The sequence below is a fragment of the Monodon monoceros genome, unplaced genomic scaffold (genome assembly GCF_005190385.1).
Source record: "Monodon monoceros isolate NGI ecotype Baffin Bay Population unplaced genomic scaffold, NGI_Narwhal_1 Super_Scaffold_2, whole genome shotgun sequence".
Classification (NCBI taxonomy): domain Eukaryota; kingdom Metazoa; phylum Chordata; class Mammalia; order Artiodactyla; family Monodontidae; genus Monodon; species Monodon monoceros.
This window is the reverse complement of record NW_021703776.1, coordinates 59072042-59087384: the sequence shown is the minus strand read 5'-3', so window position 1 is coordinate 59087384 and position 15343 is coordinate 59072042. Positions and strand designations below refer to the sequence as shown.

The 15343-nt window shown below is 37.7% G+C and overlaps 1 protein-coding gene across 1 annotated transcript; it reads left to right on the top strand.

The window, feature by feature from the left end:
• The first annotated feature begins 523 nt into the window (after nucleotides 1-523).
• Nucleotides 524-9998, top strand: FKBP14 (FKBP prolyl isomerase 14). The gene is made up of 4 exons (XM_029232903.1): nucleotides 524-889; nucleotides 3671-3822; nucleotides 6626-6753; nucleotides 9545-9998. The coding sequence occupies exons 1-4, from the start codon at nucleotides 693-695 to the stop codon at nucleotides 9701-9703; spliced, it is 636 nt and encodes a 211-aa protein (XP_029088736.1). The 5' UTR covers nucleotides 524-692; the 3' UTR covers nucleotides 9704-9998.
• Nucleotides 9999-15343: the final 5345 nt, after the last annotated feature.

Below are 15343 nucleotides of genomic sequence, written 5' to 3'. Positions count from 1 at the left end.
AATATACTTATCTTTTAATGGGATAAAAGAATCCGCCTTACCGGCAGTGTAGAGAGGCTCACGAAGAACGGGAAAGCACTTTGTGAAACCTAAACCACTGTTAAAGTCTTTATCGTTCATACCCTAAGTTAAATAATAAGCAATTACTATTGGGGGGGCCTCTCACCAACTGTGAGGGTAAACGAGTCTTTCATGAGACCTTGGACTTCACACCCTGGCCGGGTTCTTTACAGCTGTGAATCTGTCGAAGTTTCCGGTTAGCTCCGCGTTCCACCCCTCTCTCAAAGTCCGAGGTTGTGGAATTCTGTAATCCTCCGGGCTCCAGGACCTCACCGGGTGGTTCGCCTCTGCGCTACCGCCCTGCTCGGCCGGGTGGTAAATTACATTGTTGTAGAGTCATTGGCTTGAGAGGCTCCTGAGGGACAGCACCGCAAGCCAACGGGAGCTCGCGCTTTCCAGGGGGCAGTGTTGTAAGAGCCAGTCAAGGGCCGGGTTTGGGTTTAACTCTTTAGAGATGAGTTCGCAGTGCGTGGGAAAGTTGTCGGTGGTGAATGTGCCACGTCTGCTAGGAAGGGGGAGTCATGAACTTGCCTGAGGCTGTTGTCTTTAAGTCTTCAACTACATCCTTAACTCTATGAGGTCGGGGGGCCCTTTTTGTGTTTTTGTAGCAACTTGTTTCCCGCCCTGGTAACATGAGGCTTTTCTTGTGGAACGCGGTCCTGACGCTTTTAGTCACTTCTTTGAGTGGGGCTCTGATCCCTGAACCAGAAGTGAAGATTGAAGTGCTCCAGAAGCCGTTTATCTGCCATCGCAAGACCAAAGGAGGGGATTTGATGTTGGTCCACTATGAAGGCTACTTAGAAAAGGACGGCTCCTTATTTCACTCCACGTGAGTAATTATACCCTGCAGGTAAAATAGTAAAGAACCCACCCACATATGCCAGCTCTTGGGCAGGAACAGTGGCGTGTACCAGCTTTATCTCTCTTGAAAAAAACTGAAATATCTAATTTCTTAGTTTGGGGAAAGGAAATTGTTTAAAGCCAATCTTATATAACAAGGACTTTGAAGGTCTTATCGGAAACAAGTGGTCAGGATAAAGCAGTAATTTTTTTAATTATAAAAATTAGAACTAGAATTTCTGAAATGCTGTAGAAATATCTAGGTGTATAATTAGGCAATGAGTAGAAAAGCCTTAAAGGAATTCTCATTTCTCAAACTTTGCTCCTGAGGGAAACTAACTCAATTCCATTTTTATTTTGGTGTAGGTGAAATTTACTTAAACTTTTCATAGCAACTTCATGAGCAGAATATACAATCATTTATTTGCTTGTTGTAGGTTATGTTAATGCTAGTCCATTGACCTAACTTTCTGATAGATGCCACTTCGGTCAAGGCACAGGACCACGATTTGTTTCATTATTTGTTTCTTTCTAGAAATTCAAAGACTTCATTGATGGGTGTGGGTGTGGTTATGGAAGATTAATTCAATACCTACAGTGAAGGATTTTCACGTGGTTACACTATCACTATTTCTGTTTTATAAAGAAAGAAATTGCAACATGGAAAACTTTTACAAGTGTAATGATTTCCAATTAGGCATTGATTCTCCAATTCCATTCCAAAAGTATTTACTGAACATTTCTTTATGTTAGGCCCTTTGTTTGACACTAGGGAGATTTAAAAATCTGGCTTCTCTCCATCCTCATCCATTCATTCATCTATTCATCAATCAAATCCTTAATGAGTCAGGCCCTGGGGATGCAAAGACGACTAAGAGTGGGCTCTTCTCCTCTAGAAGAACACTGTCTACAGCAGGGAGGAAGACAACTCATGATGTAAAGTACAGAATGTTCAAAGTGCTCACAAAGCATAATGGACTCTGGACATAATCATGCTCTGAGAGATGGGGAAAGAGAACGACTTCCCAGAGATCATAATTGAGATGGGCCTTGAAAGATGGGTGGAGGTTTCTTGGTGGAGAATGAGGACGGGAGGACATCCCAGGTAGGGGGAATGTTGTGAACTAAAGCAGTGAAGCTTCGTGGCCCTTCCTAGGCCTTGTTTTCTGAGAAACTGCCTTTACTGGGCATTCCGATCTGGTCTGTCATGAGGTTTTGAAGTCAGTGGCACTCTTCTCTGAACTCCGTTAGCCTTTGCAAAAAGTTCCAAGATGAGGGCATGCCATAGAATTCTCAACAGCCCTACCTTTTTTATCAACAAGGCCGGTGCCACAGTGGACAGTAAACAATATTATGATTTGCATTTGAAACTTCCAATTACATTTTTTATTTTTAGTCTGACCTTTTTTAGACCCAGCCTGCTTTCTTTCAGGTCTCAGAACCAAAAGCCTGTGTGGACCCTGGTGGTAACCACTTGACATTATTTAGCACTTTGCTACTAAAGTTCTGGTACCTGAAGAGGGGAATATTGTCATGCAGCCTCCATGTAAATGGCCCAAACCTTCTAACTCTCAGTATTATAAAGAAGTACCATCAAATGATCAGTTTATAAAGCATGTTCATTGTTTCGAGACCCGTAGCCTATGTGGTAAATAGCCTAAGTCCTTTACCATGACAAGAAACGTGCCAAAACTGTAGGCAGGGCTGGGTGGTAGATTCTTTCTTCTTTCTTTATTCTTTTCTAGCCTTCCCCTATTTTCTATGGTTGCCATTTTGCTACTTTGATCTGGGGGAAATTAAGGAAAAGAAGTGATGGCCTTTACCTAGATTTAGTAACCATGGTACCTGTGAAGCCTAGTAGAGTGACTTCCGTTTCTCAACTACAAGATATCCTTGAATGGGACACTTTCCTTATTGCACTAAGAGGGAGCTAACTGGGGCTCAGACACTACTCAGCCCACAAGCCCCTCCAGTAGCTCAGCAGGTTGGTTTTCTTAGGCTGACCTCTCTCCAACTCATAAGCCAGGATATCTTTACCATTTCCTTCTTCCCCAGTCCTTGAGGGGCCACTCCTCCAGACTTCCTTGCATAGCCCCACAATAAACGCCTGGGGAGAGGACTAGGCCAGGGTCTGAGTGGGGATTCAGGGTTGAAGAGCAGCCTCTTGCACCTATCAGAGCCATCAGCAGGCTATACATCAGGAAAGGTTGTAGGCAGGATATAAGACACTGCGCTCCTGGCTCCACTGTGCATGTGGGCATGGACCCGTGAGCATTGGCAGTAAATTCTTAGCTTCTCATTCTCCTTCCCAAACTCATCCACTTTCCATTATTTTATCCCTTTTCTGCATCCTAGTGGTCTTCCTGGGACAGCATCATTTTGTGATTAAGACTTTGAACTTTGGAGTTGGGTCAGATACTGGCACACCCCTCTGTACAATGCGGTAATAATGGTACTTATCTCATATTATCATTGTTAGACTTAAAAGAAGCAAAGCATTTAGGGTAATACCTGTATACAGTAAATGCTGAGAGTTTGTATTATTATTCCCTCTGCTAGCTCTAGCAAAGTCAGCTATGTGAAATTTGCATCAAGAAAGGTGGGAAGTGAAATGAACTACTATAGAGTTTGACATGTGCATGTGTGCTATTTTCATTAATTTCCAAACTAATAAAATTAATCAGTCATGGGTGGCAATGTTACACCACAGCAATAAAAAAATAATGATAAAGTTACTGAGGAGTTCTAATGTGTTTTCTTTCTACTGTAGTCACAAACATAACAATGGTCAGCCTATTTGGTTTACCCTGGGCATCCTGGAGGCTCTCAAAGGTTGGGACCAGGGCTTGAAGGGAATGTGTGTAGGAGAGAAGAGAAAGCTCATCATTCCTCCTGCCTTGGGCTATGGAAAAGAAGGAAAAGGTAATAACAATTCTACATTTTTACTACAGCATTAGAATTCTTCTCTGGATTAGGGACAGAAGTTACTACTATGTATTTTTTTCTAGAAGTAAATAGAGGACTTGTATATTTTAGGAAAATATAATTGTCTTGATTAGCATTTGAGATGGCCAATTAAGGCCATAATAGGTAAATGGTCAACTGAGCTAATAAGGAAAATCGTTCTGTAATCTCAACTCTATTATTAATATTGCTCACCAGTATGGTGGGTTTTGTTTGTTTGTTTGTTTTGGGCCACACCACCTGACATGTGGGATCTTAGTTCCCCAACCAGGGATCGAACCCATGCCCTCTGCAGTGGAAGCACAGGGTCTTAACCACTAGACCGCCAGGGAAGCCCCTGGTGGGTTTTTTTTAATGGTGGTATTATTTCCGTAACATGATGTTTACCATTTTAACCATTTTTAAGTGTACAGTTCAGTGGCATTAAGTATGTTCACATGGTTGTGCCAGCGTCACCACTATCCATCTCTAAGACGTTTTTATCCTCCCCAGTTGAAACTTACCAATTTGTTTTCACAATGCAAAAAGAAAGACAACTCCACGTAATTGTTTTGATGAGTCAAACATTTGAAATATAGATTATTAAGGCATTAAATGCAGTTTTAGATGTGGGCTGTGTGTGACTCACAAATGAAGTCTCCCACGACAGAGCTCTTATGGGAGTTAATTTTCATCTTTGTTGTTTTATAAAGTTTTTGATAATTTATTTAAATGAATAATGGAGTGACATGAAATGAGTTTAATAAAGCAGAAGCAAGTGGGCTAGTTGGTCCAGGGAGCCTTTGTGCTAGTTGTTCTAGGGCAGCCAATAACACCTGTTGTTTAGGTGGGAACCCATGCAGTTTTCCAAAGGGCTATTTACATGAAGCCTGAAGATGTTTACATGCATGTATCCTGTAATTCCTTTATTAGAATCTTACCTAAGGTAATAGTCTGGTATTGGGAGAAAGGTTCATAAACAGGGATGTCCATCACTTGTTATTTCTAATAGCAAAAAGAATGGAACCATCTTAAGTGTATAATGAAAAGGGTGTATCTAGATAAAATATGGCCCAGTTATTTTTTAATGGCATTTTAAATATTTTAAAAATTACGTCTAAAATATGTGTGATATAATGTTATATTTATAAAGGTAGAAAATGAAGATATATATATTATGATAGTAAGTATTAGGAAAAAATATATACACATACAAAGTGAATCATAAGGAAATAAGTAAGAATGTTAATAATGGACAGTGGTTCTGGGAGTTATTTTTATTTCTGGTTCTGTCTCTTCCACATTCCCTACAATGGGCACATATTATATAATGAGAAACAAAAAAAATTTTAAGAAGTTATCAGAACTAGACAGAAAACCACTCTGACGTAGTAGAAACACAGACTTCACAGCATCCTGAAGTCCAAGCTTAACCATTTACAAGGTGGGGATTATGATTTCCTAGCCCCAGTGTACTGGGAAGAAAATAGGTGTCATATGTGAAGTATTACATATTCTAAATGCATCTTGCTATGTAAATCTTATGCATAGAATAGGATTTACTAACAAAATTCAATCCTTATTTTAATAATGATCCTTTTAGAGAAGTATCTAGAAAATGTTTCTCTGATGTTTAAACATTTCTTTCACTTTCCTGCATCTTTGTCTCACCTTTAATATTTATGTATATAGTATTAGTCCATTTCTCTTTCTCCATACTCTATTTGACTTGATTTTATTTTATAACAAGTAGAGATCTGAATCTGAGTCATTTCCTTCAAACAGAATACCATGAAACTAATTCTGCTAATACGTATTTAAACACTAATTTTGTAGTTTTTTAGTACCATGTTTGCATGCCTCCTTTTGGAAAGATACCAGTTTTATCGATGACCTCTAGTGCATGCCCTTCTCTGTCTAGATCTGGAATGGTAAGCTTCGGCGCACAGTGTAAGTTTTGTTCTTTTGGTGCTTACAGATGCTCTTTAATGGGATGAGGGGGTGGGGCACTGAGAAATGTTTGTAATGTTTACCCGGACCTGTATGTTAAATATAGTTATAAAGAAACACATTGAAAAAAAATTGTCCATGTTTCCCAGAAGTTTTTTGTTTGTTTTGGTTTTGGTTTGGTTTTTTTTAAGGTCCCTGGGGCTTTAACAAAGCTCTTTTCACTTTAAAAAATTTTTATCTCCCTTCTCAGAAATTTGCTTTAATGTCTCCCCTCCCATGGAACTTCCTTAACATGTGTTAAATTTGCTTCCAGATGAGAAAACTGAGGCTTAAAGAGGGGCAGATGTGAGCCTCAATCCCAGTGTGAAACCAGAGCTCATTCAGTTATATACTGCCTCCCAGTGGTGGAAACGGCAGTACTATACGTATTTCTAGGCCAGGACTTTTTGACCCAAAAGTTATTAAATCATTTGTACTATAATTAACTCTGAATTATCTAAAGCCCATTAAGTCATTCTTGACATATAATATGTAACCTCTTAATTATATTTGAAATTTAATACTCAGACCATGAAGCATATCTGTGTGTGTGTGCAAAACAATTTTTAATTGCAAAGCCAAAAACACATTGTTTTTGATCTAATAGTTTGGATTGTTCCTTATTTATTTTGTTTGTATAAACTATAAGTAATTTCTATATATGGGACAATCTTAGAAAGGCTCTTTATTTAATTCAATTAAAACAGTATTTTGTTCAGTACCACAAGTTTTCTATCATCAAAACTTTGGGATCTATTTAATAAAACTTAATCCCTCTCTCTCTTCATGTCAGGTAAAATTCCCCCAGAGAGTACACTGATATTCAACATCGATCTCCTAGAGATTCGAAATGGACCAAGGTCCCATGAATCATTCCAAGAAATGGATCTTAATGATGACTGGAAACTCTCTAAAGATGAGGTGATCTTTCCTTTTTCTTTCTTCCTTTCTCTCTTTCCTTCTCTCTCTCCCCCCTCTTCCTTTTTTCCTCCCTTCCTCCCTCCCTCCCTTCCTTTCTTTTAGCTCACTTTTTAAGAAATATATTTTAAAATAAAATTTATTTTTATTTGTGTAAAATGTTATTTATAAGTTTTCTTAAACACTGATGCTTTGAAAATTGACTTTTTTTCATAGGAAATCATTGTTTTGGAGAGAAATATATTGAGACTTTTCATTCTTTTGCTTTTTTTCTCCTTAATGCTTAGGGTTCAGTGTATCTTGCTCTCGCCCAGAGTTTTTGAAGATCTGTTTTGCCAAGACAATTCCCGTTTTGGAGCTACGATATAAGAAACATAGATGTCCTGCAAAATATCTCACGTGGACAGTTTCTGTTTAAAACTTTAGACTGGCTGTTAAATGAGTTGCATAGTGATTTTCTAGCAGTTAGCATCAGCAAGCCGATCACATGCTCAGTTTTGCTCAGGTTAGGAGGCCCCAGTCTGGATTTTCCACAGTAGGAGACCTTTCCTAGCCCGCACAGGGTCCTGGTGTTGAGTAAGGAGAAAGGAAGAAGACTTCTCTCTATAATTTATTTAGGCGTTTGCAGCCGTTGCTACACATACCTGTCTTAGTCTGGCTTCTGTGGGGAAAGAAGTGGAGGTAGATATCTAGCCCTATGTTTTTTGTCTACCCGTATTCTCCATTCTGGCTTGGCTGATCAGAAATCAAGTCCCTTTTTATGCTTTCATCAATTTCATTCTAATGGCTAGGAAATGATTGTCTTTTTTAAAAAATATAAATTTATTTATTTTTGGCTGTGTTGGGTCTTTGTTGCTGCGCGCGGGCTTTCTCTAGTTGCAGCAAGGGGGGCGGGCTACTCTTCGTTGCAGTGCGTGGGCTTCTCATTGCAGCGGCTTCTCTTGTTGTGGAGCACGGTCTCTAGGCACGTGGGCTTCAGTAGTTGTGGCTCGTGAGCCCTAGAGCGCAGGCTCAGTAGTTGTGGTGCACGGGCTTAGTTGCTCCGCAGAATGTGGGATCTTGCCAGATTGGGGATCAAACCCGTGTCCCCTGCACTGGCAGGCGAATTCTTATCCAGTGCGCCACCAGGGAAGTCCCAATGATTAAGTGTTAAGACATGTTGTTATAAACCGCAGGGTCGTGATCCACAGCTACTAAATTCATAACACCTCAGAGTGTTATCAGTCATGGACATTTTTCTATCCAAGATAAATTTGAATTCCCTTTCATTAAAAAAATCTTGAATAAAAAACATTCACATGGTTCAAAAAAATCAATTCAGGGCTTCCCTGGTGGCGCAGTGGTTGAGAGTCCGCCTGCCGATGCAGGGGACACAGGTTCGTGCCCCAGTCCAGGAAGATCCCACATGCCGTGCAGCGGTTGGGCCCATGAGCCATGGCCGCTGAGCCTGCGCGTCCGGAGCCTGTGCTCCGCAACGGGAGAGGCCACAACAGTGAGAGGCCTGCGTACCGCAAAAAAAAAAAAAAAAAATCAATTCACTATAAAAAGATTTATTAAGAAGTCATTCTCCCACCCACATCCTCTTCTACCATGTGACCTCTCCCTTCATATCCAGTTTTACTAGTTTCTAACAAACCCTTCCAGTGTTTCTTTATGCAAATACTAGCAAGCATGAATATATATTCTTATTTCCCCCTTGCTTACACAAGAAGTAGCATACTATACATACTGTTTGACATCTCACTTTATTCACACAATATACCCTGGAGACATGCTCTACATTAGTCCATAGAGTTTCATTATTACTGGCCCCCCCCCTTTTTTTTTTTTTTTGGCGGTATGTGGGCCTCTCACTGTTGTGGCCTCTCCCGCTGCGGAGCACAGGCTCCGGACGCGCAGGCTTAGTGACCATGGCTCACGGGCCCAGCCGCTCTGCAGCATGTGGGATCTTCCCGGACCGGGGCACGAGCCCATGTCCCCTGCATCGGCAGACGGACTCTCAACCACTGCGCCACCAGGGGAGCGCCCCCCGCCCCGCTTTTTAACAACTGCATTAAATCCCCTTAATCTTAAAAATAAATATACACTATATGTTTGCATGTTGGTGGTAGGGGGAGGAGAGAAGATTTGAAAGTGAATAATAGGGATATGATTCAAAATGAAAATATAGGTTGAATTGCATTATGGTGAATCTAGTAGGTAACTGAGGGCAATATTTTGTTTATATATTTAAATATCTGTATAAAAATGGAAACTTTTAGTCTTAAATACTCATCAGGCTGGATTTTGCTTTAATTTCTGAGATTGGAAGGTCATGTGGCGTGATTACAGCCAGTCCACAGCAGGTACTATTCCCAGACGCCTACTTAAAATTTAAAAAGGCCATCATTTAATCTGATTTTAAGAGAAATATCTGGAATTCTGACCCTTCTTAGAAAACAAGATCTGGATAATTCGGTGGATTGAAAGATAGCAGTCTTTCAAATGCTTGGCTTTATTTAGACTCGGATTAAGAACACGTAGTATGCTTTCACTGTGTGTTTTTCCCATGATATAAGCCATATCTTTGCCTCTGAGCAATATTTTGTGTCTCTACTGTAGCACTATAGCAACAGCTTTTAAGGGGAGAAATTCCTTATAATTCTTTTACTATCATTAGAAATATATCATAAGGTAGTTGTTTAGTAGTTGTTATATATAACTAAATGCACTACCCGTCCAGTCTGTGATACTGATTGGCTCGATGTGGGTGTCCTATGAATTAGAATTATTAATGTGACTCATTATTTTGTAGGTTAAAGTGTATTTAAAGAAGGAGTTTGAAAAGCATGGTGCAGTGGTGAATGAAAGTCATCATGATGTTTTGGTGGAGGATATTTTTGATAAAGAAGATGAAGACAAAGATGGATTTATATCTGCCAGAGAATTTACATATAAACATGATGAATTATAGACACACGTCTGCCCATTTTATATAGCATCCATCCTTAAAAGAGAGGGTAACCATCTTGAAAGAAAGTCTTATTTGTTAACTATGTTCTGTTCATGCTTTGGTTTTTATTTTTATATATTTTTCTGAATATTATTAGAAGAGCCCCTTAGGGCTTCTAAGTACCCATTTCTTTCTGGTAGGTTATTAGGAAGAAAAAGTTGATTTGTCTTTGAATAGAAGACTTCTGGACCATTTTCCACTTTTACATATGAAGCCTTGTGTTTTTACCTGCTTACTTGTAATTTTAAAATATTGCCACTGGGTGCACGCCCAACATAAGATCAGGATATAGCACAAATCAGCACCCTCTGTTTCTTCTTCCCTCTGTTTTCTCCAAGTTAGATACTGATATTTGAAAAGCCTTTTGCAATAGCCCAAGGCTTATTATTTTCATGTTGTAATGAAACAAGTGTGTCTGTAAGTGCCTTTGAGTCTCTGCTTGAGGAAAAGGGGAAAATGGTTGCTGAGCTCTACATTTAAGAGTTACTGCTTTACTGAGGAGATGTGCAAAGCCGAAATGAGTAAAGTTAATAATTTATAAATATGTTTACATTGAAATATTCTGCCTGGGATTTAAGCTACATAAGGTTGGGTTCCTGGTGATGAATGACCTATTGTGATTAATAGAACAAATTATTTATGTGTTTATTTCTTCATAATAAAATGTGTCAAAGTATTGTAGAGGAGGTAAGGAGTTGTATTGAGTCAGTGTTTACTTTTTAAGCCTGGAAGATCACCCTTCCTGGTTCTTTAGTTAACGAAGTCTATAACTAATGTATTATACTATAGTAACATTGTCTTATAAGAGAAATGAGTAATACAATAAAAATTTTCCTATTTCTGACTCATCAAAAAAATGAGGCAGACCCACAGCAGCTACTACTGAATACAGGTCTATCCTGGATCAAAAAGTTGATGATTTTATAATTTTATCTTAAATTGGAATTTTTCCTTAATACTTTAAAAAAGTGCCCAAATCTCCATTTGCTAAGAGGAATCCTTTATAAGTTTACAAAGTGATCTCAAGTGCATCATTGTCTGATTCTCATTAGTCTGAAGCCTATGGAAAAAAGAGGATAGATCTTAATGTACCTATTTTATAGATGAGGGAATTGTCATTAAGAGAGACTGACTGTTGTGCCCAAGGTCAACAACTAACTTATAGAACCAGATTTCTGTCCCCAAGTTAAGTATGTTTCTACTGCCCTCTACTTTTGAAAAAGTAAAAATTTTCTTTGAATTCGTTGGGCCTAATTCTCTCTTCAGTTTGCTCTCCTAGCAGTCAACTCTGTTTTTTGTCTCTGGGTCCTTATCCTTTGAAGATAGTTAACTGGCTGTTTATGGTGCTTTTGAATTCCCATGATCCAGAAATGGCTCTGGTTTCACTGAATAATCTTGGGGTGAACACTGAATTGCCTCAAAAAACCTAGGGGTGAGAGGGTCCAGGTGTGTGTCTTAGTCCTTTCATTCCTGTTTACCTCTAGGTTTTTTTTTTTTTTAATACTTATGAACAATTACTACATCATATATAGACTACTTTCACCAATTATATATTGACATTTTCGTCACTAAAACATAAAGTTCTTGAGAAGAACATAAATAACACCTTTGTCTGATGAAATCACCTATACTTAGAAAAGTCTTAAGTTGTCACTGCTGTTTTCCTCAACCTGAAGGTGTTATAAGCCACAATACAGAAAGCTTTGGTCTGTATTATTGGGAGAAAGAAAGTAGCTTGTCCTGGGGTGCTATTTTGTGTAAACATTACTGATGATGCTATCTGTGGTAGAGCAAGTAAAGTAAAAAGAATTTTGGTTATTCAGGTAGCATGTTTCTTTATCTTGTGTGAATTTGGATCAATTCCCCCCTAAATAGTTAGACACAAGTATGAAATGACAATATATAAATAGGTTATGGTTGTTTTTATGTTACCTGCCTTTTTAGTTTAGCTGCATCTCTGCACCTTTTCATTCGTAAGAATAATCAGACATGAACTGTGACTTCACTTGTATATAATTTGACTCAGTAATACTGCTAAGATGTGTCATATTTAAATTTATACAACTCTGTTGTGGTATTCTTTTCAAAATAAAGTTTATTTGGGAAATAATTGGTTTTGTGAAAAATTCTTCAAGCCTCAATTTCCTCAGCAGCTTTATTGATTTTCTTAACTGTTACTCTAGGTTTTATGTTGAAATTAAGTGAGGAAAATGGACAGGTAATGAGAGGACGGGGTATGGTGACATTTTGAATGTGTCTCTGGTTATTCACTCTGTTTAGATATATGTGTAAGGAAAGCTGTGGTGTGGTTTAAATTGTTTTGAAATAAGCATCAAACCTTGAACATTGAGGGCAATAGTTAATGGTGAATTTTTTGGTAGTGGAGAGGTGTATGTGGTGTTTTGCTTTGTTTGGGTGGTAATTATTATTGTTTTGGTTTAGGAGTTTATTGTGTGTCACAGGTGGACATTATGACGATTAACGCCTACTGTGTAAATTAGTGCTATAAAATACCTTATGTAATTAAGCGAAATTCTGGGTTGCCATAAAAATAACAGGAAACAATGATTTCTGATTCAGATGGGTGACTAGCCATTTGAATCTTTCCTTGTGGAAATGAATTTGTACCTCTTATCTTATTTGATATACGATATTGCTTACACCTGTAATGCTATTTAGATATCAGTATGCTGTCTCTCCACTGAATTGAGGATATGGGTGATTTCCCAGTGTTGTTTGGAAACTACAAGAGAAGAAGGAACTTGGTGAAATGTTATGGGAAAAAAATAACACCTTCTCACCTCTTGTTAAAAAAGCAAATTGTCTGAATGAACCTAGAGATTATTATACTGAGACAGAGAAAGACAAATATTATATGATATCATTTATATGTAGAATCTAAAAAATAATAAGAATGAATCTACATACAAAACAGAAACAGCCTCACAGACACAGAAAACAAACTTGTGGTTACCAAAGGGGAAGGCAGGGAGGGATAAATTAGGAGTATGGGATTAACAGATACACACCACTACATATAAAACAGATAAACAAGGATTTACTGTATAGCACAGGGAACTATATTCACTATCTTGTAATAACCCTATAATGAAAAATAAAGAATCAGAAAATATATATATATAACTAAATCACTTAGCTGTACACCTGAAACTAACACAATATTCTAAATCTATACTTCAATTAAAAAACATAAGCAAATTGTCATTATAATAATAACTCTGGGAAAAAATAACAAGGGACTTATTTTCCAGAGATGTAAAACACTTGGACGTAAGAGTTTTGTTTTGTTTTGGTTTTGTTTCTTACCCACTTTAGTTTGAATTGAAATCTAAAATGTCAATCATGAATATAAATTAATATGTCCATTTGAAAACATTAAAATTATAGTACTTTTATTTCTTAATGTCTATAGCATTCTTTTTAGTAGGATTTGCATATTCCCTTTTAGTACAATGAAACCCATACATTCTTACATATGGGTTTGGAGTCTTTATGTGAAGGTAAATTCTTTTCTCTCTTTAAAATATTATTTTGCCTCTGCTTTCAGCTTTGCCTCTGCAACCTCCCTCTCCTTGCTCCAGACTAATAGGAGAAAGAGACCTTAACAAACATTGGATTCATAGCTCAGTCTTCTTCAAATACAGAGAGAGGCATGCTTTGGTTCCTAAAGGCTACAGAAATGTAGTAGTGATTCAAATTTCGTGTACACTACAATCATGTGGGATATGTGTTAAAATTGCAGATTCCTAACCCTTTCCCCAGAAATTCTGATTAATTTGTGGATTGGGCTCATTAATCTGCATTTTAACCCACTTGATAGATGATACCGATGCAGGTGGTCTAAAAACCTTAATTTGAGGGACAATTAACTTCACTAATTCTCTGCCCTTGAATATACAGTCTCCTATGTTTTTCTCTTCTACGAATATTCTTTTTTGCATTCTGGAAAACATTGGGCATTGGGACAACTAATTGTGCCTAAAAATGAATATACAGTTAAAGGATAAGTTGTGTGTAGAAACCATTTTCCCCAGGGTTAGAAAGTTTTTATGACTATGAATTCTTACAGCAGAAAGTTAGATCGTCAGTAAATCTATTTTGTGAACATCTTCTCTATGAGAAACAAGAAAAGAGCTCCAGACTTTCCCCCAATTATTCTTCTATATTATTTTTTCAGAATTATCTACAACCCACCCCTTTAGAAGAATATACAGTTGAGATTTAGAAAAAATGAAACTATTCTCTAGATGTATATATGTGTGTGTGTATATATATATAGTGCAAACTATATACTGTATATAAACTATAAACTGTATGTATAAAGTATGTGTATGTATATAGTATGTGTGTGTGTGTGTGTGTGTGTGTGTGTGTGTGTGTGTGTGTGTGTGTGTGTGTGTATAGTTTTGTACCAAACATAGCCATTGAAATGCTCTCTCTAGTACATGATTTCCTCTCTCTGGAAACTTCTTTACTGTGGAAGAAGTCAAACTTCCTTTTTGTCAATTTGGGGTCTGTCATCCTCTACTTTGCTCAATTTTCTGTGTTTCACTTATAATTTAGGTAAAATTTCCTAGTAGTTCTCCATGTAAAACCAACAATAATCTTTTTTTTTTACCCCTTTAGCTTGAGGGTTGCCAAGGGGTTAAGTGGCTCCTTTTGATATGCATAGATTATTTTTAGGGAAAGGATAAAAACTGTTGGAAGATTCCCAGAGATCTGCAACACACAGCATGGTGTCTGTGGATTCCTTTGTTTACCAGTTCTTTGTGTCCCTGGACTGCTAATAAAGCCTCTGGCATAAAATGGATGCCTTTATTGAGTATGAGTCAGCCAATAATTTACAAAGCCAATCTAAGTGCCTGTGAGCTAGACTACCGTCCATTTTATTTTATGATCTAAAAGCAAATGACATGAGATGTTAGCTGAGGTCTTATTTTAAAAATCCGGAGTAAAGTGAATGCTGTTCCCTTGGTCCCTAATAACAGGTAAATTATATTCCACTGGGGGATTTCTGGGAATTTACAAGTCCTTTTATTGATTTAGAATTCCAGGCGGCAGTAGGATAAAGATAATTTCCTCTTTGGTAAACAGTTACAGTAAAAACAATTCCCTGCACAATGTAAATTGAGGTACTGAGGGATAGTTTTCATTATTATAAAGAATGAAGGAAGGGTAGGGAGATCCTTTGGGGCTTAGTTCCAATTTCTTACAGCATTTTCTCATTCATTTGTTGGACTTACTCTGTCGGAGTGCATTTTGTGTTAATATAACTCTGAATTTAATTTTTACCTCTGGGTAGGAGAGTAGGACATTATAACATTCAACCATGTATTGTTGGTTCTTTGACCTTGTGATCATGTCTCCTGGAATTGTTGTGCAGCTGTTTTGTGCAGTATATGTTCTCTTTGAGACATCCTAGATTTTTAAAAGTTGGTTCTTAAGTTAATAGCTAAATTTAATAAAATGGGTAATTATAATTGTGTAGAATAACCAAGAAGAAGAGTAGTACAAGTACGGGAGATTTGCCCTAAAATAAGAGACAGCATTTTACTTGTGGGAAAATAGGGAAGAACGTAA